This window comes from Ictidomys tridecemlineatus, chromosome X (assembly GCF_052094955.1).
Source record: "Ictidomys tridecemlineatus isolate mIctTri1 chromosome X, mIctTri1.hap1, whole genome shotgun sequence".
Classification (NCBI taxonomy): Eukaryota; Metazoa; Chordata; class Mammalia; order Rodentia; family Sciuridae; genus Ictidomys; species Ictidomys tridecemlineatus.
In genome coordinates this window covers 17612591-17636688 of record NC_135493.1, presented here as the reverse complement: position 1 = coordinate 17636688, position 24098 = coordinate 17612591, and the positions used below count along the sequence as shown (strand labels likewise).

Below are 24098 nucleotides of genomic sequence, written 5' to 3'. Positions count from 1 at the left end.
CTCAGCCCTTCTTTTTATTTTATTTTGAGATGATCTAACTGGGTGAATCTGGCTTTGAACTTGTAATCCCCTTGCCTCAGTCTCCCAGGTTGCTGGGAGTATAGGCATGTGCCTCCCTGCAACAGCTTATAACATTTTTTTAAAAAGCTGTACTAGCCAGCTGCCTGCTTTCCTAGATTCTTTAAAATTTTCTTTTTATCTCTTATTTCCCAGTCTTGTGTCTAGCAGAGCTAGTATCTCCCCCCAAACATTCTTGCCACCACTCATTCTGTGGGCCTTCAACTGGGTTGTTCTTCCCAATTTCACCTCTCCTGATCCTAAATCAGACAGTTTATGAATATTTTAGAAGCATCTGAAGATAATTATGTAAAATCTGTAATTATTAGAAACATGAATGAGAAAAATATGCTGTCAGTTATTAAAATCTTCAATAACAGAGTAAACTTAAAATCAACAGATTGAGCTCTACTTTGTATGGTACAGTGTTAGTCTTCAAAATAATTCAGTCTAGAAGGAACTGATGGATTAAATATATGCATTTATAAAAATAATTAGCTATATGCAGGAGTAAAATGGTAAAAGCAAAAATGAACACTGTGTATCTTGTCCCATGGGAGTTCAAGTGAAAAGGATTATTTCATTGGTTGGAATACAGCATAGTAGATTTAAAGATAAGTTATTTTCCCTCTTTCACTCACAGGTAAGCAAACAAATATAAATTTTGCATAATAGTTTTATTCTGAAAAAGTTTTGCTATATGTTAGTACCTTGCCAGAAATATGACTGTTTATTTGTGAATGCTGCATAAAGTAGATCATGTGAATTCAGCAAAATTCTTACTCCTAATCTTGAGAAGAATTGTATACTCTGAAAATATTTTATTGGTCTGTTTTCCTTTTTCTTCCTCCAGTGAAACTGACAATAAAAATAAAGTAAGCTTTTACTTACTTAAAAAAAAAAAATCCCATGTTGGACTGGGGTTGTGGTTCAGTGGTAGAGCGCTTACCTAGGATGGTTGAGGCCCTGGATTCGATCCTCAGCACCACATAAAAAAACAAATAAACAACAACAAATAAATAAAGGTTAAATTCTTTTTAAAAGTATCCATGTTGCTGTAGTTAACTGGTTATTTACAAAATGGGTTTATTTTACCATAGCAGATCAAACCACTTGCTTTGGGCAGATCTGGATTTATAACCTGCCAAGAAAATATTTTGGACTTTTGGTTTCCTTCTCATTCTCACCAAACTGAAAGACAGGTATTGGAAGTGTTTACTGGAGTATTCCCAGTATGGATTTGTTTGTTTGCTTTTTTGTGTGTGTATGATATTGGGAATTGAACCCAGGGCCTCACACATGCTAGGCAAAGACTCTGCCACTGAGCTGAATATGCCCAGCCCCAATATATTTTGTTTGGTACTGGGGATTGAACCCAGGGGTGCTTTACCATTGAGCTACATCCCCAGCCTTTTTTTATTTTGAGACAGTGTGGTAAATTGCTGAGGATGGCTTTGAACTTCACAATCCTCCTGCCTCAGCCTCCCCAGTTGCTGGGACTGCAGGTATGCACCATACACTGCACCCAGCTTTTTCTAAAAGTATTTTTTGCATAACAAAGTACTTTTCCTGTTGTAAAAAAATCACAAAATGCAGGAAATTGTGAAGAAAACTAAAACTAACCACACAGAGATAGCTACTTCACATTTTGTTATATTTATTTCAACCTCTTTTCAATTACCCTTGTCTCATTTTTTTCATTTATACATAAACATTTTCCTATGCCCTTAAAACTTCTTTGAAAAGATTGGCTATAGAGTACTCCTTTATGGGTGTACTATAATTTATTTAAACATTTTCTCTTGATTTCAATAGGCTGTTTTATATTTTGGGTTATTCTAAATAATTCTGTAATGAATATATTTACATACAAATTGTTTGCACCTTACTTTTTTCCCTAGATTTATAAATGTAAAATTACTTAATCAGGGGGCATAAATGTTTTCTTTTTCATTGGTCCATTATAATTATACATAATAGTGGGATTCACTATGCTATATTCATACATGCACTTAACACAATTTGATCAAACTCATTCCCTCGTACCTTCCTTTCCACTCTTCTTCTCCCTCCCCCTGATCTCCTTGTTCTACTCTATTTATCTCCATTCTAATATTATTATTTCATTTAGTGCATTATAATTATATCAGAAAGCAGGATTCACTGTGGTATATTCATACATGAACATAGCATAATTTGGTAGATTTCATTCCCCAGCAATTCCCCCCTGAGGATATAAACTTCTTTTAAAAAGCTCTTTATTAAGTAAGGCAAATTTCTTTCCAGAGAGTATGTACCAATTTCCAGCAGTATACAAGAGTGCCAGTCTCACTGTATCTTTGACAGTGTTGAGACCAATGCAGTATTTTTAACAGCACCTGTCCTTTCAGTTTTGCTTGCTAATTTAATTCATTTTTTTTCAAAATGAATCTATTCAAACCCATTTGGGATATACTTTCAAGATAAACTACTTACAATAAAATTCTTAATGAAATGGGGTAATGTTTATTAAGTTAAAAAATTAGATTGCAAAATAATATGTGTAGATGTAGAAGAAGATATTCACAAAAGCATTGCAAGTGACACTGTAAGGTGTTTCTAAGAGGTGAGTATGAATGGGTTTTTAAGTTTTCTTTGTTCCTTTTTGTATTTTATAAAAAATATTCATAGTAAGTATGTTTTCTGATGAGAAATGTAACTTACTAAAATAATAAAGCTTTATAATTAAATTGCAGTACAAATGATTTATCTCCTTCAGAAAATTTAAGCCATCCAAAAACTTTCTGTGCTTGATGTTTTGGCACAGCTTTTCTTTTTACAGTAATATTTTGAAGTTTCTATTTTCATTTGAGGAAGTAGGATATATGTTGAGTATTAATAATGGGTACTAGCTTTCATGTTTTCTGGGAAGTACCTGCATTTGAGAATATTTCTGGTTTTGCCTTGTATGTGAGTAGTTTTAAAATGAAAGTTTGAGAGAATTTGAGTGTTTGACTTGCTTAGGGAAATGTAAGAATTTTTATTGGGATTTATATTAGCCTCTGGTACACCAAAATTGCTTAGGGGCCAAATAATCCAAAAGTTAGAATGGTAAGTGTTCTTTATGTTCAGATTAATAAAGAAGAATGAGAACAGATTAGAACAAAGTATCTAGCAACCAATGAGCAAATTAACAGTTTTATTAGATTCACCTTTCTGAGGATTTACTTTGGTATGGCATTTACAGCTTAGGAGATAGCCTCATTAAAATTCCACTGAATACTGTACAATATAATTTGTGAACCAAAACCATTCACAATCATTGTTATGTACTTTTTAGAAATATTTTTTCCTAAACATAGAGCATGAGGTAGTTAATTGGTATGAATTACCCAATAAATTGAGGTGAGTTGTATTAAAATATATTGAAAGAGTGTATTCTTTTGTGTTTGCCTGAATTCATAAACAAAAAGTAAGTAACAGATTAAATTAGACGAACATATTTTCACAGTATGAAGAACTTGACATCACAAAATATTCCCAGAGCTTGAGGTATTGAAAAAACTACTTAATTATTTTATCTTCTTTACTTCCCTCACTCTAAATTGATTTTCCATATTCCTAAATAGCATTGACATTTTTTCCCAAAGCTTCTCATTGTTTTGATTCAGTGGAAATTTTAAGGAAAAAAAATTTTTTTCAATATGAGACATTTTTCCCAGTTACTCATATCCAGGAAGTTCTGAAATCCAAAAAAAAAAAATAAAAAGGTCTCTTTTATATTATATATATAGCTCTCATCCCTGATTTACATTATTTCAAAAAAAATTTAAATGTCTTTTAGTTGTAGATGGACACAGTATCTTTTTTTTTTATTTGTATTTGGTGCTGAGGATTGAACCCAGGGCCTCACATGTGCAAGGCAAGTGCTCTACCACTGAGCTACAACCTCAGCCCTCAAAGTTTTTGATCACAGTAAAATAATAAGTATTTAAATAACATTCCAGTTTTTAACATGGGGGGAATACCCCTAAAATAATTTTATTCAATTTATTTCTAGGAGAGAAAAATAACATTAATTATGAGATTTTTCAATAACCAGTTTCTTTTTCTTGACAGAAATTGATATGCCTCTAACCTGATATCATAGTCTTAGCCAAATTACATACTAATAATACTATTTTGTTGTTTTGCTGTAGATGTGTTCTTTGTGCCATTGTCCTGGAGCAACAATTGGTTGTGATGTGAAAACATGTCACAGGACATACCACTACCACTGTGCATTGCATGATAAAGCTCAAATACGAGAGAAACCTTCACAAGGAATTTACATGTAATTATTTAACTTATTTTTGTTTCAACAGTCATACTTTCTTTAGAATTTTGTACAAAGTTTTTCCTATTTCAAAGCATTTCATCATCATCATAAAGGGTGTTTTGATAAGTAATGCTTAAAGAAATGGTGGAAGAAGTTTTATAAGATTTTTTGAATCCAGTTGTGAGTGGGGTGAAATGTACTGCTCATTTTCTTAATCCAAAGAATTAGTTTAGTTTGCTTACTTGATAATTTTTTATTTCTTAATTTTTTTCATAGGGTTTATTGTCGAAAACACAAGAAAACTGCCCATAACTCTGAAGGTACGTCATTTAGCTATTTTCGAATTTCAAGAGGAATATGAGTAAAATATTTGTAATGGTTTCATATTAATTTTTGCCACTTGATGTATACCAATATTAAATACATTTAGGAGAATTGAAGAAAGTATTAGGATGAACTAATATACAATAGTGGAAAAGATACAAATTTTCTTTTCTTTTTTTGATACCAGGGATCAAACCTCCAGACACTTACTGAGTCATATCCCCAACCTTTTTTTTTTGAGACAGGATCTCGCTAAGTTGCTTAGGGCCTTGCCAAGTTGTTGACGCTGGCTTTGGACTTGTGATCCTTCTGCCTTAGCCTCCCAAGTCACTGGGATTACAGCCATGTGCCACAACAACTGGCAAAAATACAGATTTTTATGAAAACTTTTACTGCAAAGTTCTTATAAAATATACGTTGAAAATGTCTTTTCTTTGTAGAAAGAAATGATGCTAGGGGATGACATGTTTCCATAAGGGTCATAATTAGAATCCTTGCTTCCATGAGATAATTACAGATAATGTGATCTTAGGAATACTAGTACATAACTAGACTTTCTGTTACATTTTTACTCACATTGTGTTATCCTTATCCATGGTTTTACTTTCCATAGTTTTACTTATACCTGGTCAACCATGGTCCAGAAATATTGAATGGAATATTCCAGAAATAAATAATTCATAAGTTTTAAATAACTTTTGTTATATCATTATAATTTATCTATTTTATCATTGGTTATTATTGTCAGCCTCTTACTGTGCCTAATTTGTAAATTAAACTTTATAGGTATATATATATATAGAGAAAAAAAACCAGTACATATATACTATCCACTTTCAGGCATCTACTGAGAGTCTTGGAACATGACTACTGTACTTTTTTAAAAAAATACAGACATATTTATAAGTAACCAATTTTAAAATGTAAACTTTGAAAGTTATTTCATAGTTTATTTCCACTTAAATTTATACAAGACCAGATTAGTTGTTTAGTTGTGTGTGTGTGTGTGTGTGTGTGTGTGTGTGTGTGTATTTTTTAGCCAATCTTGTACTTTTCTTTAAAAGACATGGAGAAGTTCTTAGATTGAATTCCAACTTGTTTCGAACAGATGGTTTTGATACTTTTACTAGCAGTATAAAATAGCTTAGATTTACTCAGAGATTTTTCTATTCTTTCATTTAGATTCGAGATCTTTAAAATGGTTGTTAGCTTCTGAGAACATGCTGCTTAAATTTAAAATGGATTGAGAACTGTTGTTTTAGGAAGTTGTTTCTTTTACAGAGACTTCACTATTAGTGTTAACATTAAAATTATGTTAAATGGGCCATATTAAAATGGCCTTTTTTGATCTCTTAGATCTTGACTTTTATTATACAAAATAGTATTGATTTCACATCTGAACTCCAGATTAGTACATCTATTATAAAGTTCTGGTTAAAAATACAATCATGTTTTTGTACATGTGTTGAAATATCATGATGTACCCCATATGTACAAATATTATAGGTTAATCTAAAAAATTTTTAAAGAAATGTTTAATATGATAGAAATGCTAATTTCCCTGATTTGATCATGATGTACATGTATCAAGTTATACTGAACCCAATCAATATGTACAATTAAAATAATAATTTAAAAATAAAAAAAATTTAAAAAGTAGTCTAGCAAAAATTACTCTTAGGTAAACAGACTGGATAAATAATAAGGACAAAATGCTTTTAAGACCATAAAGTGTGACTTTAAAAAAACCCTTCATAGTTCTTTCCTTCTGTTTTTTTTTTTCTTCACTTAATTCTAGAATTGAATCCAAAAATCTTTTGTGAATGGTTACAAGTAGGTGCTGGGGGTGTAGGTTAGTGGTAGAGTACTTGTTTAGCATGCACAAGGCCCTGGGTTCCATCCCCAGCACCATTTAAAAAAATAAAAATAAAAAGTTACAAGCAAGTCTTCCCCCCTTTTATTACTTCAGATTTTAAGTGTATTTATTCAATACTCTTGAGTTTTCAGTGGCCATGTATGTTAACATCTGAGGATCGAGACTCATGACTTATATATGAGCATACTGGGACAGGATATTTGAGATATTTAAGAAGGATGATTAATATATCCTGATTAATATAGCCAGCTCCCATTTTATTCTCTAGATTTCTGAAGCTTATAGTACCATCTAGTGGTAGAGAAAAATCACTGCAGACTATATAAAGTACGTAGAATAATTTTGACCACCTTTTTGCTCTGTCAAACTTATTAGTGAGAGAGATCTAATTTTAAATTTTTCAGGAAAATTTCTTTTAATGTAACTGGAAGGACCACTACAATTTCAAACTCATGATACAATTGATTTGAATTTGGGATTTAATGTATACTTCTGTAGAATACCAGGACTTCTTGTATCATAGGCATATAAAGTGTGCTTATACTCATAACTGTAGAATTTGAAATGTAATTTAATATTTTTAAAATATTACAGAGTATATTTTTGTTGTATTTTTGGCTTTATCACATTCATCTGCCTCAAACTTATTTTATATTGAGTGCTTTGTCAGAAACAGAACTTCTAGTTGTTCTAAAAGGAAACATATGTTCTACTTTATGATTGTGATTTATGAGAGGGGTTATAGGATTGTATTTCAGGGACTATTTTTGAGAATTGTACTGCACTAGTCTCTAGAGCAATACCTGTGGTAATTTCTTGATCATATGCCATCTGTGGCTCAGTACTGCTGATATTTAATATAAGATTAATGCTATGTAAATTAATCTGCCATGTTAGCTTTATATGATATGCACTCTTTTGGAATATTAAATTCAAGAATAATATAGCAATTTGATTTTCCCATCTTAAGTAAAATATTATTTACTATTAAATACTTAAAACCCATGGCATCAGTATTATTCAGGAAAAAAATGGATTGTGAGTTAACAGAAGCAATTTTTTTCTTTAATCTGTAGCCCAATGTCCTTAGCTGCTTGAATGAAGTTTTGAGCTATCACTGTATCACTAGAGTTTTAAAATGCCTGTCCTAGGAACTATATATTTACCTCGTAGTTGTGATGGCCTTAGATAGGCTGCCTGTAAAATGACTTGAAATGTGCAAGAAAGCATTTCTGATTAAAAATAGTTCCCTATCAATGGTGACAGTTAACTGAGTACAAGTTCCCTCTGGAATTATACCCAGGTAGATACTTATTTCACCCACAGTGTGTGAGGCCTGTTATGTGATAAACTAGATGGATCTCTGCACCCCAGAAGCTTAAAATCTTACTTGAGAAAGGTTCTTAAATAAGTAATTGCACAATTAATTGGTTACCATTGTGAACCTTTATGAGGAAGAGATGAAAGATACAGAAAAGAGAATTCAGCATACGAGCAAATCAACTGGCCTGGGATATGAAATCATTTCCATTTTAACAGGAGGGAAAGAAGAAGATAGGAGGCTCCTATCTGGTCTATTTTCTCTGGAGAAATGTAGGAAGAGATATACGAGTCTAAAATAAGAGAGAAAAAAGAATAACTTTGACTACCAAGAGAGGAAGTTGCTTAGAGAAATTTAATAGTTGAGGCTGGTATTCATGAATTTAAATAGTGGTACCCAACAGTTAGGTCATGTGACTTTTCTTCCAACAATTCAGGGTCCTGAGTATAGAAAGTGGTTAGCTGGTTGACTCAGACTTGGGATTTTGTCAAATGGGTTCAAATGAGGAAGTAAAGGAATGAGGGAATTTAGGATATTTATTGAGAGAAATCTGAGCTAGATAGGGAGAGAAGTGGAGAAAAGAAATCGGAAAAAAAGGAAGGAATCAATGGACAGGAGGTCCTGATAGGGTTGAAGAATACTTTTGAAAGCAAGCATTTTGGTCACAAAGTACAATATAGGAGTTTCAGAGGTAAAACCATTTTAGATGATTATAAGGTATCAGGGTGTGACTATGGTAATTAAGTGATTGACAGGATACATCACTGAAGATCAAGGAACTGAGTGGCTAGTGTGGCTTGGATTATCCATGTGGACAGTTGAAATCACCTAAAGCAGGATTTGAGATGGAGAAAATGGTTGTGGACTGTGCTAATGAAAATTTGATGCCTGAGGTCACGTGATTGGGAATTATTAGCAACAAGGAGAGGAAGTAAATAGCATAGCTCGTTTCTGTTAAAGAGTGCAATCAGTCTGTGGACCAACAGAATTGACATTCCCTGGGAACTTGCTAAAAATGCCTAATCTCAAACAGGGTATTGTGGCACATGCCTGTAATACCAGCAGTTTGGGAGGCTGAGACAAGCAGATTGCAAGTTCACAGCCAACCTCAGCAATTTAGAGAGTCCCTAAGCAACTTAGTGAGACCCTATTTCAAAATAAAATATAAAAATGAGCTGGGGATGTGGTTCAGTGGTTAAGTGGCCCTGGGTTCAAATCCTGGTACCCTCTCCCCCAAATAAAGCCTAATCTCAAGCCTTACTTCTATTTACTAAATAGGAATCTCCATACTAATTAGATTCCTAATTGTATTTTGTACCCTTTAAAATTTGAGAAGCAGTGGCTTAGCTGAATGGCATGGACCTCAAAGAAGTAGGGCTTTCACGAGAGGGTAAAGAATGAATGCCTTGACAACGCTATCTTGTAGAACTTTCCTTAACAGTGGAAATATTCCTTATTTGCATGTTACTGTGGTTATTGAGTACTGTATTTAACTAATGTCATGTCTTTCTAGTCTTAATAGAAAATTTATACTTTAAAAATGGGCAGGAATAGCCAGAATTAAACCTTACATCTTGGAATTGGATGTAGCTCACTGGTAGCGTGCTTGCCTAGTACATACAAGGCCTTGGGTTCCATCCCCAGCACCACCATCACAAACAGCAACAAAACCCCTACATTTTAAGTGTTCTTCCCTGTGTGTGTCTAGTTAATAACTATATTCTTTACCATTTTAAGACAGTATTTTAAAATATCTAGTATTGATAACAGCAAATTGCTAAATTGCTCCAACTTTTTACTTCTACTGGTCTCTTATTTTATTAGGATAGATTATCATCACTAAACATTTGGGCACCTGCAAGAAACCATGGATAAACATGAAAATGGTTCATTTAAAATCATTTTCATTAAAAGGTTAATGCCTTGGGCTGGGATTGTTGCTCAGTGGTAGAGCACTAGCTTAGCATGTGCAAGGCCCTGGGGTTCGATCCTCAGCACCACATAAAAATAAATAAATAAATAAAGATTTTTAAAAATAGGTTAATTCCTGTGTACTTAATAATTTATTTTGAGCAAAGTAAAACTTTGATATGATAGGAAAAGGTATCTAGAATAGGTCCTGAATTTTTTAAAAATTTTTTTATTATTAATTGTTCAAAACATTACAAAGCTCTTGACATATCATATTTCATACATTTGATTCAAGCGGATTATGAACTCCCATTTTTACCCCGTATACATATTGCAGATTCACATCGGTTACACATCCACTTTTTTACATACAGCCATACTAGTGTATGTTGTATTCTGCTGGGTCAGATGGTGGTTCCATTCCCAGCTTTCCAAGGCCGCACTAATTTGCAGTCCCACCAGCAATGTACAAGTAAGTGTACCCTTTTCCCCACATCCTCGCCAGCACTTGTTGTTGTTTGACTTCTTAATGGCTGCCAATCTTATTGGAGTGAGATGTTATCTTACGGTGGTTTTGATTTGCATTTCTCTGACTGCTAGAGATGGTGAGCATTTTTTCATGTACTTGTTGATTGATTGTATATCCTCCTCTGAGAAGTGTCTGTTCAGGTCCTTGGCCCATTTGTTGCTTGGGTTATTTGTTTTCTTGTTGTTTAATTTTTTGAGTTCTTTGTATACTCTAGATATTAGGGCTCTATCTGAAGTGTGAGGAGTAAATATTTGTTCCCAGGATGTAGGCTCCCTATTTACCTCTCTTATTGTTTCTCTTGCTGAGAAAAAACTTATTAGTTTGAGTAAGTCCCATTTGTTCCTAGATGCCCTTCAATAGATGAATGGATAAAAAAATATGGCATTTATACACAATGGAGTATTACTTTGCACTAAAAAATGACAAAATCATGGAATTTGCAGGGAAATGGATGACATTAGAGCAGATTATGCTAAGTGAAGCTAGCCAATCCCTAAAAAACAAATGCCAAATGTCTTCTTTGATATACGGAGAACAACTAAGAACAGCAGGGAAGAAGAGCATGAGAAGAAGATTAACATTAAACAGGGAGGAGAGGTGAGAGGGAAAGGGAGAGAGAAGGGAATTTGCATGGAAATGGAAGGAGACCCTCATTGTTATACAAAATTACATATAAGAGGAAGTGAGGAGAAAGGGAAAAAAACAAGGGGGAGAAATGAATTACAGTAGATGGGGTAGAGAGAAAAGATGGGAGGGGAGGGGAGGGGGGATAGTAGAGGATAGGATAGTAGAGGATAGGCAGCAGAGGATAGGCAGCAGAACACCTGTGGATGTATAACCGATGTGATTCTGCAATCTGTATATGAGGTAAAAATGGGAGTTCATAACCCACTTGAATCAAATGTATGAAATATGTCAAGAACTATGTAATGTTTTGAACAACCAATAATAAAAATTTAAAAAAAAACGTTTATATGTATAGAGACTGGATGATAAAACAAACGTAAAATACTAACATTTGTGGAATCCAAGTGAAAGGCATTAAGTCTGAAATTAAAAGATACAGTAGTAATAAGTGCTAGAATTACATTGACCATAAAATCCCATGCTTTCTGAGACACAAAGAAATCTTTGGTGTCTAACCTTGGAGACTGTGGTCTCGATTTTATTCAGGAACTTGTGGATTTCCTGATTGACAGGTTACAATCTTTATTTCAGAGATTGCCTGTTAAATCCTGTAATTCCATGTATGTTTCAGGAAATAGGTCACTATAGTTATAGTGGAAGTATATTGTAAGAGTGTTATAGTTTATATAGATTTAAAGTCTTTGCTTGCTGTAGTATTCACTTAGTGTTTTCTTTGTTCTTTTTCTGGAGAATGCAATGTAATTTCTAGTGTCCAATACTTTTATTAAATGGAAACTTAGGAAATTTTAATACATGTATTAAAATGTCATACTGGACTACATAAATATGGGTGATTACTATGTGTCAGTTAAAAATACTTATTAAAAAATCTAATTAAAAAAGTTTAGTACCATTGAATAAGTTTATGAAGTACTGGGAAGATAGTATCATACTGATCAATAGTGTGGGCTTTTAAATTGGATTTATATTTGAATTTTAGCTTTGTGACTTCTTAGTCACATGATCCTAGGCACATTATATGATGTTTCTCAAATGAGAGCCTTAGATATTATATCTGTAAAATGAGGATTAGATCCCCAGCACTGTAAAAACAAACCCCACCTATCTCATAGGAGTATATAAAGCTTTTAGTAGTGTTCCTGGCACATAATAGTGCCAGTTAACTGTGTTCTGTATCTTTGTTGTCATTATTGTCCTTTAAAACTCTGCCTACTTTTATTACCACTTACCTTTTCATATGTTCTTCCTTGAAAGACAGTGGAATTTAAGTTGTATTTCTGATTTAATTTGGAAAATTTTAGGAACATATGCATATTGTGATCTTTGCACCACGTAGAATGAACTAACTCCGTATTCTTTTGTATTCACCAGATTTATTGACCACCCATGTGCAAAGTACTGTGAGGCATTATATATGTTCATTTTGATTTAGCACATTACAGACTTTCATTGTAGGATATTTCATAGTACATGAAAGTAGAGAGAACAGCATAACCAACTCCCACGTACCCATCACCTGGCTTTAGTAATCTTCAGATCATGGCCAATCTTGTTTCATTACCTCCCATCTGGATTATGTTGAATTAAATCTCAGACATTGTATTTCATTCTAGCATACTTAATTAAGAATAATATATTTTACATCTTTTTATATGCATATGTAGGTACCTAATGCAAAAGCATAAAATGTATAATTTATCTGATATCTTTCCTGAAAAAGCAAAAAGCTGAGTTTACTAGCCACACAGAGCATGCAAAGTAAATGCATATCACAGTTGCACTGGAGAGGCAGGGCAAGTGACCACTTGTTTTCCTTTCCATAAATATACTCAGCAGAGGTAGTGATTAATTAATGCCTATCCTTGTTCTTTTTTTCTAATCCCAGTGAACATTTATTGAGTGTCTGCACCTCAGGGAATTTAGAAAAGAATCCTTTTGTGGACAAAAAGCTTGTAATCTACACATTATACAAGAGTAATATGTAACAAATGAATAGAACTTTATAGTTTAAAAAGTGTTTTTGCAAGTAATTTCTTAAAGCAATCTTGTGAGGAAGGTATTAGCTTTAGTCCCATCTGATATATGAGGAAACTTTGCTTTTCAAATGGTAAGTAACTTAAACAAGTTAAGACCTATTAAATGGCAGTTAGACTTTGTGTCCAGGGGTCCTTTCTGCTCCACACTGTTAACTGATGTGAGAACTTAGGAGGAGGACAGAAATGGAACATAAACCAGGAAGGATGATGAGGGAAACACTCATTAAGGAGGAAAAGAGAGCTGGGGTTGTGGCTCAGTGGTAGAGTGCTTGCCTAGCATGTGTGAGGCACTGGGTTCAATTCTTAGCACCACATATAAATAAATGAATAAAATAAAGGTTTATCAACGTTTAATTTTTTTTTTAAAAGAAGGAAAAAAGAGAGCTGGGGTTGTGGTTCAGTGGTAGCACACTTGCCTCACATGCATGAGGTACTGGGTTCAATCCTCAGCACCACATAAAAATAAATTAAGTTTGTGTCCATCTGCGACTAAAAGAATATTTTTTAAAAAAGGAGGAAAAGAGAAATCAAGGCTTTACAATACTAAAAAGAAAAGAGAGTTGTTGTCCTGGTAAGTTGGCCCCTCCTCTGCACCATAACAGAGGCAAACCAAAGGGAAACCAAGAGGGGTCTTGCCATTCTTAAGCCACATAGACATTTGAGGGTTGTGTTCATAAGAGGCTGGGAATGTTGGGTGGCACAGGAGGGAAGATAATCTTATTTTGTCACCTACGTTATCAACTTGAATTTTTAGAAATCACTGCTGTGTCATATTCATTTGTTTGAATAGGTACATCAATGTTGTACAAAGATCACCTGTACAGAAGACCATATACTTCAAGGAGGCTTCTGCTGTTTCTGGCTCTTATAACTCACTTTCCAAATTCTTTTGCTAAAGGCAAACAGTACTTCCAGTTTCTCCAGTATCCTTCCGGAGAGATTCTGTTCATACATAAACAGTTCTTTTTCTAACTTCAGGAGCATGATGAAGTGTGTATTTCTTTGATGAGTTTTACCATTTTAAAGGTATATCTGTAGTTACTCATTGACATATATCTGTCCCACTCTGGCTTTTTGTCCTTGGCCCAAAATATTTGATCTTTCTGAACTTTCTTATCTGTAAAATGGGAGCATGGAAGATGACTGATACAACTTTATAGGATTGTGAGGCTCTCATGAACCTTATATAATGCTTGTAAACTGCATAGCACATCTGGCATAGTAAAAACTCAAAACATTGTATTTCTAGCATGTGTGTATAGATTTTTATTTTACAAATAAAAGTTATTGTATAAGTGAGCAAAGATAAATGGAGAAAGATGTTCATTACAACACATGTAATAGCAAAAATAATGAGAAGAACTTACAGGTCATGTAATAGCGAGCTGGTTAAATACAATGGATTACTCTTTGCTCTTATAATGAAGGAAGTAAATTTGCATATACTGACAAGAAAGGTCATCAAGCTACGTTGAATAGAAACTGGGGGTGCAGAATACTATGTTTGGGATGCCATTTGTGGCATATCTTTTTTGGGGTACTGGGAATTGAACCTAGGGGCACTTTACTACTGAGCCACATCCCTAACCCCCTTTTTATATTTTATTTTGAGTCAGGGTCTCACTAAGTTGCTTAGGGCCTTGCTAAATTGCTGAGGCTGGCTTTCAACTTGTGATCCTCCTGCCTCAGCCTCTCAAGTCACTGGAATTACAGGCATGTGCCACTGTGACTGGCTATTTGTTGTATATTTTTGAAAGACATTTGCATACTCAGAGAAAATAATAGCTAACATTTATGAAGAGCTTCTTATGTGCCAGGTACTATTCTAAGTACTTTATAAGAACTAACTCATGCAGTTTATTCAAGAACCTTTTAAGGTAAATCTCCGATTGTAGGACATCTCATATGGCAGATCTAAGGTTCAAACTGAGACCCTTGACCTATGAGGTTGAGAAAGGGAACTGCCAACAATGGTTACCTCCCTGGGAGGGAGGGAGAGAGGGAAGGAGAAAGGCTGACTAAGGGGTCAGCTAGAAGTACAGAGCAGATGGAATTGAAGGTAGGAGGAGGATTTTAACTTCTTGTATTCAGGTAAATCTTTTGTGATATGAAATGAAAAAAATTGTTTAAATGTTTTTAAAAAGTTGAACAATTTTGAAGTGGGAAGAGAAAAACCAAAGAAGCAGTAGGTAGCAACCATGAAAAATTCACTACTTTTAAATTCACATTTTCATGTGAATTTTCAATTAATTTTTAAGATAAAGTCCTATAACTGAAATCACTGGGTCAAAGGTTACAAACTTAAAAGTCCCTAATACACATTGCTATATCACTTTACAGAAAACTTGTGATGGATCACGTTTTCATCATTGATGGGTGAACTTTACTCCCTCTTTACCCCATTGGGTATTACAAATTATTGTAATTACAAAAGTAGCACAGTGCTTATTGTTTAAAAAATTAAATAATAAAAAGAATACTATTAAAATTAGCTTCAAAAGCTCTCTTCTCACCCTCAAATCACATTCTCTAGTAGTAGCTAGTAATGATAGCTTGTTGTACATATATTTTCCCAGAGACATTTTTATATACAAACTTATATGTGCAATTGCACATTTTTAATAAAATGGCATTATACTGTATGCATATCATGTTATACAACCTGCTCTTTTCATTCTGTAATATATTACAGACCTCCTTCCTTATCACTTGTCAGCATACAGATCTACATCTTTTTTTTTTTTTTGGTACTAGGGATTGAACCCAAGGATGCTTAACCACTGAGCCACAACTCCAGCTCTTCTTATATTTTATTTTGATACAGGGTCTCACTGAGTTGCTTAGTGCCTCACCATTGCTAAGGCTGGCTTTGAGCTTGCAATCCTTCTGCCTCAGCCTCCCAAGCTGCTGGGATTATAGGCATACACCACTGTGCCTGGCCCGACCTCATTCTTTTTGATAGTCATATTCCATAGAATAAGTGGAACCATATTTTATTTGTAGATTTGTCTGTTAATAAAATAGGCTGCCTACTTTTTCATGATTACAAATAATGCTGTAACAATCTACCTTGTACAAATAAACTTATGTACTTAATATAAGTGACTGTGGGATAGTCCTAGAAATGGGGTGGCCAGGTCAAAGGTTGTGCTTTTAACATTGAAATAGATACAGTCACATTGATTTTAAAACCATATACTCAGTTTATGCTCCCACCAGCAGTGTCTAATGCCATATACTTGGCTGAATAATATCAATCTTTAGTTTTTGCTAACCTGATAATCTCATTTAATTTTCATTTCTGTTATCACTAGTAAGGTTGGGCTTCTGTACATAAGTTTTTAGTCATTATTTTTTCTGTGAATGGCCTGTTTCTGTCCTTTGTACATTTTCCTCTTGGGGTTGTCTTTTTTTTTCACTTTTTCTTTTTTTAGTTGTAAATGGTTCATTTATTTTATTTTATTTATATACGGTGCTGAGAATCAAACCCACTGCCTCACACATGCTAGGCAAGCGCTCTACCTTTGAGCCACAACCCCAGCCCTTGGGATTGTCTTTTTAAAATTGAATTGTATAGTTGAGCGTAGTGGCACTGTCCTCTAATCACAGTAATTAGGAAGGCTGAGGCAGGAGGATTCCAAGTTTGAGGCCAGCTTTGGCAATTTTAGTGGACCCTGTCTCAAATGAAAAAGGTCTGGGGATGTAGCTCAGTGGATGTGAGAACAGAATAAAATAGAAGGCACTCTCTATAATCTAAGTGTTAATTCTCCATCACTATAAGCAAATGAATACCAATTTACTTGTTTTTTTCCCATGTTTGGGATTGAACCTAGGGCCTCATGTATGCTAGGCAAGTTCTATACCACTGAGCTACACCCTCAGCACAATTTGTCTTTTAATTTAGTTTATGGTGCCTTTTGCTATACAAAAGTTGCTAATTTTTAGTCCCATCTCTCAATCTTTTCCTTTATGGCTACTAAGGTGTCCCAATCTAAAATTTATAAACAAGAATTCTCTATTTTCCTCTCTTTACATTTATAGTTTATTTTATGATTATATTTTAATACATCTGTACTTTTTCATATTGTATGAGGAAAAGAATCTCATTTTTTTAAAAAATGGGTAAGCAGTTTTTATCATGTCATCCCCCCCATCTGAAATACCACCATTATTATCATATTCTCAAATCTCCCTATACACATTGGCCTGTTTTGAAACTTTCTGTTCTCTTCCCCTGTCTATTCTCGTGCTAGTATTTTCAAGTGCTGTTGCTTTATAGTATATTTTTATTTTTATTTTTTAAGAGAGAGGGGGGGAGAGAGAATTTTAATATTTATTTTTTAGGTTTTTTTTGGCAGACACAACATCATTGCCTGTATGTGGTGCTAAGGATCGAACCCGGGCCGCACGCATGCCAGGCGAGCGCACTACCGCTTGAGCCACATCCCCAGCCCCTATAGTATATTTTTAGACAACTCTTCTTAAGGATATTCTTCTGTGTTCTTACCTATTTACTTTTCCAGAAATCAACTTTAAGATCTATTTTATTGGAATTTCATTAAATTAGTTAGCAAGAACTGATTTCTGATGTTGATACTTATCATTCATCTAGAAGCATGACCTATTCTTTCCATTTAAAAGGGACTTATATATTTTCATTTCTAACACATTTTTGGTTCATTGTAATCTTATAATTTTATAATTTTGAAGTCTGCTATATTGATAGATAAAAATGATGTATCATTTGTGTTTTGATTCTAGAGAAGTTACATTATTTTTAAAGTATGTTTATTAACTTTCTATGCTCTGTAAATTTTTTCATCAGCTCCTTGATCTATTATTCCATCGGGGTCTTAATCATATATGAGCTTATTATGTCATAAGGATACTTATCCTTTGTCACAGATACAGGAGACACCGTTCCAGTTTATTGTTTGCTTTTTAATTTACCACTTATTTTTACTCCCCAGAAATTTGAAAGTCTAATGTAATTAAGTGTATGAATCCTTTGTGTAGTATTGCTCTTAGAAAGTCCTGTAAATTTTTTTTTGCTGAATATTGCATGTTTATGAGAAATATGCCATGTGAAAAACTAGTCATATTGGCCTGATTAAAGAATCAGTTCTTAGTTTATTTATAGATGTTTAATAATACAATATTGTGGTATTAGTGATGTTCATTTTCATAACAGACAACTGAATATGTTGTATGTATACATATGTATATATGCACATGACTGAAATGTTTTATATACATACACACAAATATATTTGAATGATTGGAACATTTGGTTATCATTTTTCATTTTAAGAATTTTAATTTTTGGCAAGTGTAAGTAATTTTAGTAGAACTGTGTATAAATTGTTTAGTTTGAATATTTAAATAGGCAATATGCTCTGATATGATATTTGATATAGTGTTAAGGTCAGAAATCATTTTAAGTTGAATTTTCTGTCTTCACAGGAATTTATTTGCATGAATTAGTTCCCTATTAAACACTGTCCAATAACTTGAACCTCTACCCCTTGACTCCTTCTAATCCAATCATGTTATATAAATTTGCATTCATGTAAATTTTTATGAACAGTCTTGCAAACACTTATATTTTCCCTGAGCTTTTATATATATAAGTATAATAATTGAATTGCCCATTTATTATAATGAATATGCTTTTATTTCTAAAAGCCAAAAATCCTTTAGAGTATTGTACAACATCTGGAGAGTAGGAGCAAATATGCTCTCATTGAGAATATTATTATTCTCAATATACTAATAATATTCTGTAGAATAATAACCAGTAACATGGTAAAGGAAGATTCAGTACAGGAATTAGAAGGCTGTACCTAAAACTTACATAGTTTGATCTTTTTGTTTTTTATTCATATAACATATTTATTGAACACATTAGCACTAACCATTCTACATCAAAGAATAAGAGGAACAAACCTCTGTGTCCAAGGAATTGACACTCCAGTGGGAGAGATAGATAACAAACATTTCAATAAGTAAATTCAAATACTAAATCTGGTAGAGGAAAAAGATGTTGAAACATAGCAAGGCAAGAGAGAAAGGAGTGACCCAGGCCTGGGGGATCAGAAAGGAGGTTCTTTAGACAGAATGATAAGGAAAAATTATTTTGAAAGTGGCAGTTGGGATGGGGTATAGTTTGATCTTAAAATGAATTAACATTTAGTTCTTATACTTTCTTGAACACTAAATGCATTATTTTATATAAAGAAGGCCCTTAATAAAATATTTGTAGTGAATGAAAAATATTGTAGCGAATGAAACATCTGTTAGTGGTAGAAATTCTTTTAAAATTGCTGGGAAATGCAGTTCTAAAATTTCTACATAAATTTTGTTTAATTCATTAAAGTATACACAATCAACTTGCAACATACCTAGTCAGAAATTTCTTTTGTACTTAATATTCATTTAATTACTTGATCAGTTAGTTCAATTGAAGATAACTTCCTTGCTGAATTTGTTCATTCAGTTTTCATGTGGTTGAAAAGCTAGAACAGTGCTGTTCAATAGAACTTTGCTGTAGTGACAGAAATAGTCCAAATTTGTGCTCTGTAATACTTTTGCAAGTAGTTACATCTAGCTAATAAGCTCTTGAAATGAAGTCAGTGTACCTAAGAAACTGAACTTTTATTAAAATGGATGTAAAAGTATTTAAAAGCCATACAATCAAGATCATAAAACTTGGGGCTAGGGTTGTAGCTCATTTTTTTGCAGAATACAGATTGAAAGGAAATAAATAAGATTATAGTGATTATCATAAAACTATATGTTGTATTTATTTTGTTAAATTTGTCTGAAACAGGTTGCTATGTTGAATATATTATAAATCATTTCTCCTCATTTTTGAATACAATTTCAGTCTAAGGAAAAGTTTGTGTCCTCAGAACCTGCAAACTAATGCTCATTTTAAGACTGGTCCATATAAAGCTTTTGTTCATTTTTAAGCAGCTGATTTAGAAGAAAGTTTTAATGAACATGAACTGGAGCCCTCATCCCCAAAAAGTAAAAAGAAAAGTCGCAAAGGAAGACCAAGAAAAACTAATTTTAAAGGGCTGTCAGAAGATACAAGGTCCACATCTTCCCATGGAACAGATGAAATGGAAAGTAGTTCCTATGTAAGTGAAAAACTATTGGATTTTTACTTTTTGTTGCACCATGAATATTTCATTTAAACTTTTTATGTAGTTAAGGTTTATCATTTTTGAAATGTTAAATAAGCTTGAAATACTGATAGCATTTCTGAAGTGTTTTTTTTTTCTTTTATATTTGCAGAGAGATAGGTCTCCACACAGAAGCAGCCCTAGTGACACCAGGCCTAAATGTGGATTTTGTCATGTAGGAGAGGAAGAAAATGAAGCAAGAGGAAAACTGCATATATTTAATGCCAAGAAAGCAGCTGCACATTATAAGTGCATGGTAAGTAAGGTTCTTTTTATGTGCCTAATTTAAGCCCAAGCTTTTGTGAAAATAATTTAGCTAATAACCAAACATGGCATATTTACCTCTAGTATTCATGTTCTAGAGTTATGAATAGTAATATCTTATAATCTCAAATCTTAATAAACTTTAGATTTTTAAAAAATAGCTTTTATGTTTTACTAGAATTTGAAGTATGCTAATTATAATTATATGCAAGATAATCCATAATTATTTCACAACTGTAAGAATTTATATAAACACGTTCTCCACTATAATAAATACTGCTGTTGTTTTACTTAATATACTATATTGCAGTTATTATTTATGAGCCTGTCTTTCCCAATAAATTTTTCAATGCCTCAAAGATAAGAATAAGGTGAGGACAAATTTTTATCTTTACATCCTTAGATCCAGGCCTGACTTACAGAACACCTAAATGTGTTCAATTGTATTGAATTATTCATCCCATTATATGATTAGTTCTTTTAAAGTTATATTATTTATGTCAGAAGTTCTTGACTAAAGTGCATATCAGATTTACCTGGGAAGCTTTTTCCAAATAAATGTACCTTGGACCCCTGTGGAATAGATCCCACACATGTCTTTTTTACAAAACAAACAAACAAACAAACAAAAAACGGGTGATTTGATCTGTATCTCTGAAATTTGTCAACTTAAACTATTTCTTAAAACTGTGGAAATGGGATGTTTTCCCCCAGAAAATGTGCCCCTCCAGTGCTAAATAAAGCATCACTGGTTCATGGGGGAAAAAAAACTAGAAATGTAAAAAGGTTGAGACAACAGGGTGATATTCTTGAAATCTTCATTGTTTGAAGCAGGGTATTTAATCTTGTCTCCACGGTGGCAATCTTAAATTTTTTTCAGTCTTTATTTTGGGTTGAATTTTAATCAAATATATGAATATATTAAAAATATTTGTTGTTATTTTATTATGGAAAAATATCTTTTCACTGGAAATTAATGCAGCCTATTTATTATTATCTAATCTCTTTGTTATAAGGATTCTGAATGGTAATATTCTTGCATTTTTCTTCTCTAGTTATTTTCTTCTGGCACAGTCCAGCTCACAACAACATCAAGAGCAGAATTTGGAGATTTTGATATTAAAACTGTACTTCAGGAGATTAAGCGAGGAAAAAGAATGGTCTGTGATTTTTATATTTGTGTTATGCAACATTATTCTTGACTCTGCTTTAAATTAAGAACACACCTCAAATTTACCAGTCATCAAGAAATTTAATATAAAGCAGTTCATATGTTAAAGCACAGTATATATTTGACTTTATTTGTAACATAATAAAAAATGCTGATGTTACTGAAACTTACTCTTTCTATGTAACTTCATTTCTTCAAAGATTTACATGGATTAGGTTTACATTTCAGGGTATTTGAGTGCTCTTTAATAAAATAAATGAAAATATGAATGTAACCCACTTTATTAAGTTTAAACTGTTATATTGTATAATTTTGCTTAATGAAAAATCCCATAAGTTGAATATAGTATTGAAACCTTACCCATGTTGTTAATACTTTTTCTTTTCTTTTTTGTCTTTTGGTACCAAGGATTGAACTCAGGGGGCACTTGATCACTGAGCCACATCCCTAGCCCCATTTTTATATTTTATTTTGAGACAGGGTCTCACTGAGTTGCTTAGAGACTCACTTTTTGCTGAGGCTGGCTTTGAACTTGTGATCCTCCTGTCTCAGCCCCCTGAGCCACTGGGGTTACAGGCATGTGCCACCACACCCAGATTTTCTTTTCTTTTTAAAGAAAGGAAAAGATTTTTAGGGCTTCTGTTTAATGTATACATAAACAGTTATGTCTCTTAAAATGTTTATGGTAGCTTTAAAGCTTCCTTTATAAAATGTACTTTAGTCTCAAGGGGTTTTTTTTGGGCGGAGGACAGTACTATTGATTGAACCCAGGACCACTGAGCCACATCCCCAGCCTCCTTTTTAGAAAAAAAAAATTTTTTAATTGTAGTTGGACACGATATCTATTTTATTTATTTACTTTTAATGTGGTGCTAAGGATCGAACCCAGGGCCTTGCACATGCTAGGTGAGCGCTCTACCACTGAGCCATAACCCCAGCCCTCCCCAGCCCTTTTTTATATTTTATTTACAGACAAGGTCTCACTAAGTTTCTTTAGGGCCTCACTAATTTGCTGAGGCTGGCTTTTGAACTCACGATTTTCCTGCCTCAGCCTCCTGAGCTTCTAGTATTTTAGGCGTGCGCCACTACTCCTGGCTAGTCTATTTTTAAACACGCTGAATTACTAATAAGGAACTTTGACAAATATTGGCATCTTTATTGATCACTTACTCCTTTAAAGCTTATGCAAGTGGAATGTCAGTGAAATACAAAGTCTTTTAAGACAGCAGTTATCTCTAGAAATGACTTAATGATGATATTTTGTTTTGAAAAATTTTCAGACATCAAATTTACAAAGACTAGTAACACATCCATCACCTTAATTCATCATTTATCAAGGATTTGTGGCACTCATTTCACGATGCCTTTAATTCTTGTTGCTTGAAGTATTTTAAATCAGAACTCAGATTTCATATCATTTCACCTCTATCTAGTGCAGTATAAATCTCTTCACTGGACAGTTTCTTATCTAACAACAATATTGTTACACCTTCTATATAACAGCTAATTCCTTGGTGTTACTTAATACTCACTTCATACTTATATTTCCCTATCTGTCTCCAAACTGGCTATAAGGTTGATTTATGTGAATTGGGTTTCAAAGGAAATCTATGCTTTACATTTTGTTCTTGTCATTTCATTTTGTTATTATTTTTGCAATACTGGGGAATAAACCCAGGGGTGCTCTGTCATTGAGCATTACATCCCCAGCCCTTATTTATGTATTTATTTATTTATTTGCTTTGAGGCAGGATCTCACTTAAGTTGTGGAGGCTGGCCTTGAACTTGCTATCCTCCTGCCTCAGCCTTATGAGTTACTGGGATTACAGGTGTGCACCACCATGCCCAGCTCTACATTTGGTTTTTACATATCCTTTACATAATGTACAGCAGCCTCTCCTCCCTCTCTCTGTTGTTTTGGATTTTTCTTGTATGCTACTGACTTGAAGAAAATGAATTAATTGTCCTTTAGAATGTCCTACTATTTTATGTGTTTGCTTTTCATGATGCTATTTATCTCTCTAGCCTCCATATTTCCATTTAAGGTGGGAGATGCATGCAAAGCTTGATTAGATTAATTTTCATCTTTTTTGGGGGGTGAGATCATCCACATCCTACCTATCATATCAGATAGGTCATAATGACTGACTCTTGGTTTCAGGTGGTAAATCTGATCCCTGTACTGTGAAGGTACCCTTCATTCTTTCATGTAATGGTTTCAGACAATTATCATCTTTGTCTTACTCTATTAGAATTGACCCTTTCTTTGTGGAGTTTCTTTTGAGGTATGAAGATTGTTGTTATCTGTTCTATTTAGATTCAGTTCTTCAGTTTAGTAATAAAGAGAACTCACAGTACTAAAAAGAAATAAGGGAAAATCATGCAGCAATGTCGTGTCATTAAAAAATCCAAATAAGTGAATAGGACAACCGTTCAATTCACTTGCTGTTTTCTTCTGTACTGTTGAAGGTTAGGGT

General features: G+C 33.4%; 1 protein-coding gene across 3 annotated transcripts in view; it reads left to right on the top strand.

Annotated features, from left to right (window-relative positions):
* Phf6 (PHD finger protein 6) overlaps positions 1-24098 on the top strand; it is a 51352-nt gene that overhangs the window by 14506 nt on the left and 12748 nt on the right. For 2 of the 3 annotated variants that reach the window (XM_013363971.4, XM_005337681.5), the window contains exons 4-8: positions 4236-4369; positions 4631-4674; positions 19972-20141; positions 20299-20442; positions 21506-21610. In XM_013363971.4, the coding sequence (XP_013219425.1) occupies positions 4236-4369; positions 4631-4674; positions 19972-20141; positions 20299-20442; positions 21506-21610 (597 nt within the window). The remainder of the gene's footprint in view (positions 1-4235; positions 4370-4630; positions 4675-19971; positions 20142-20298; positions 20443-21505; positions 21611-24098) is intronic. The other variant, XM_005337682.4, reaches the window with a different exon arrangement.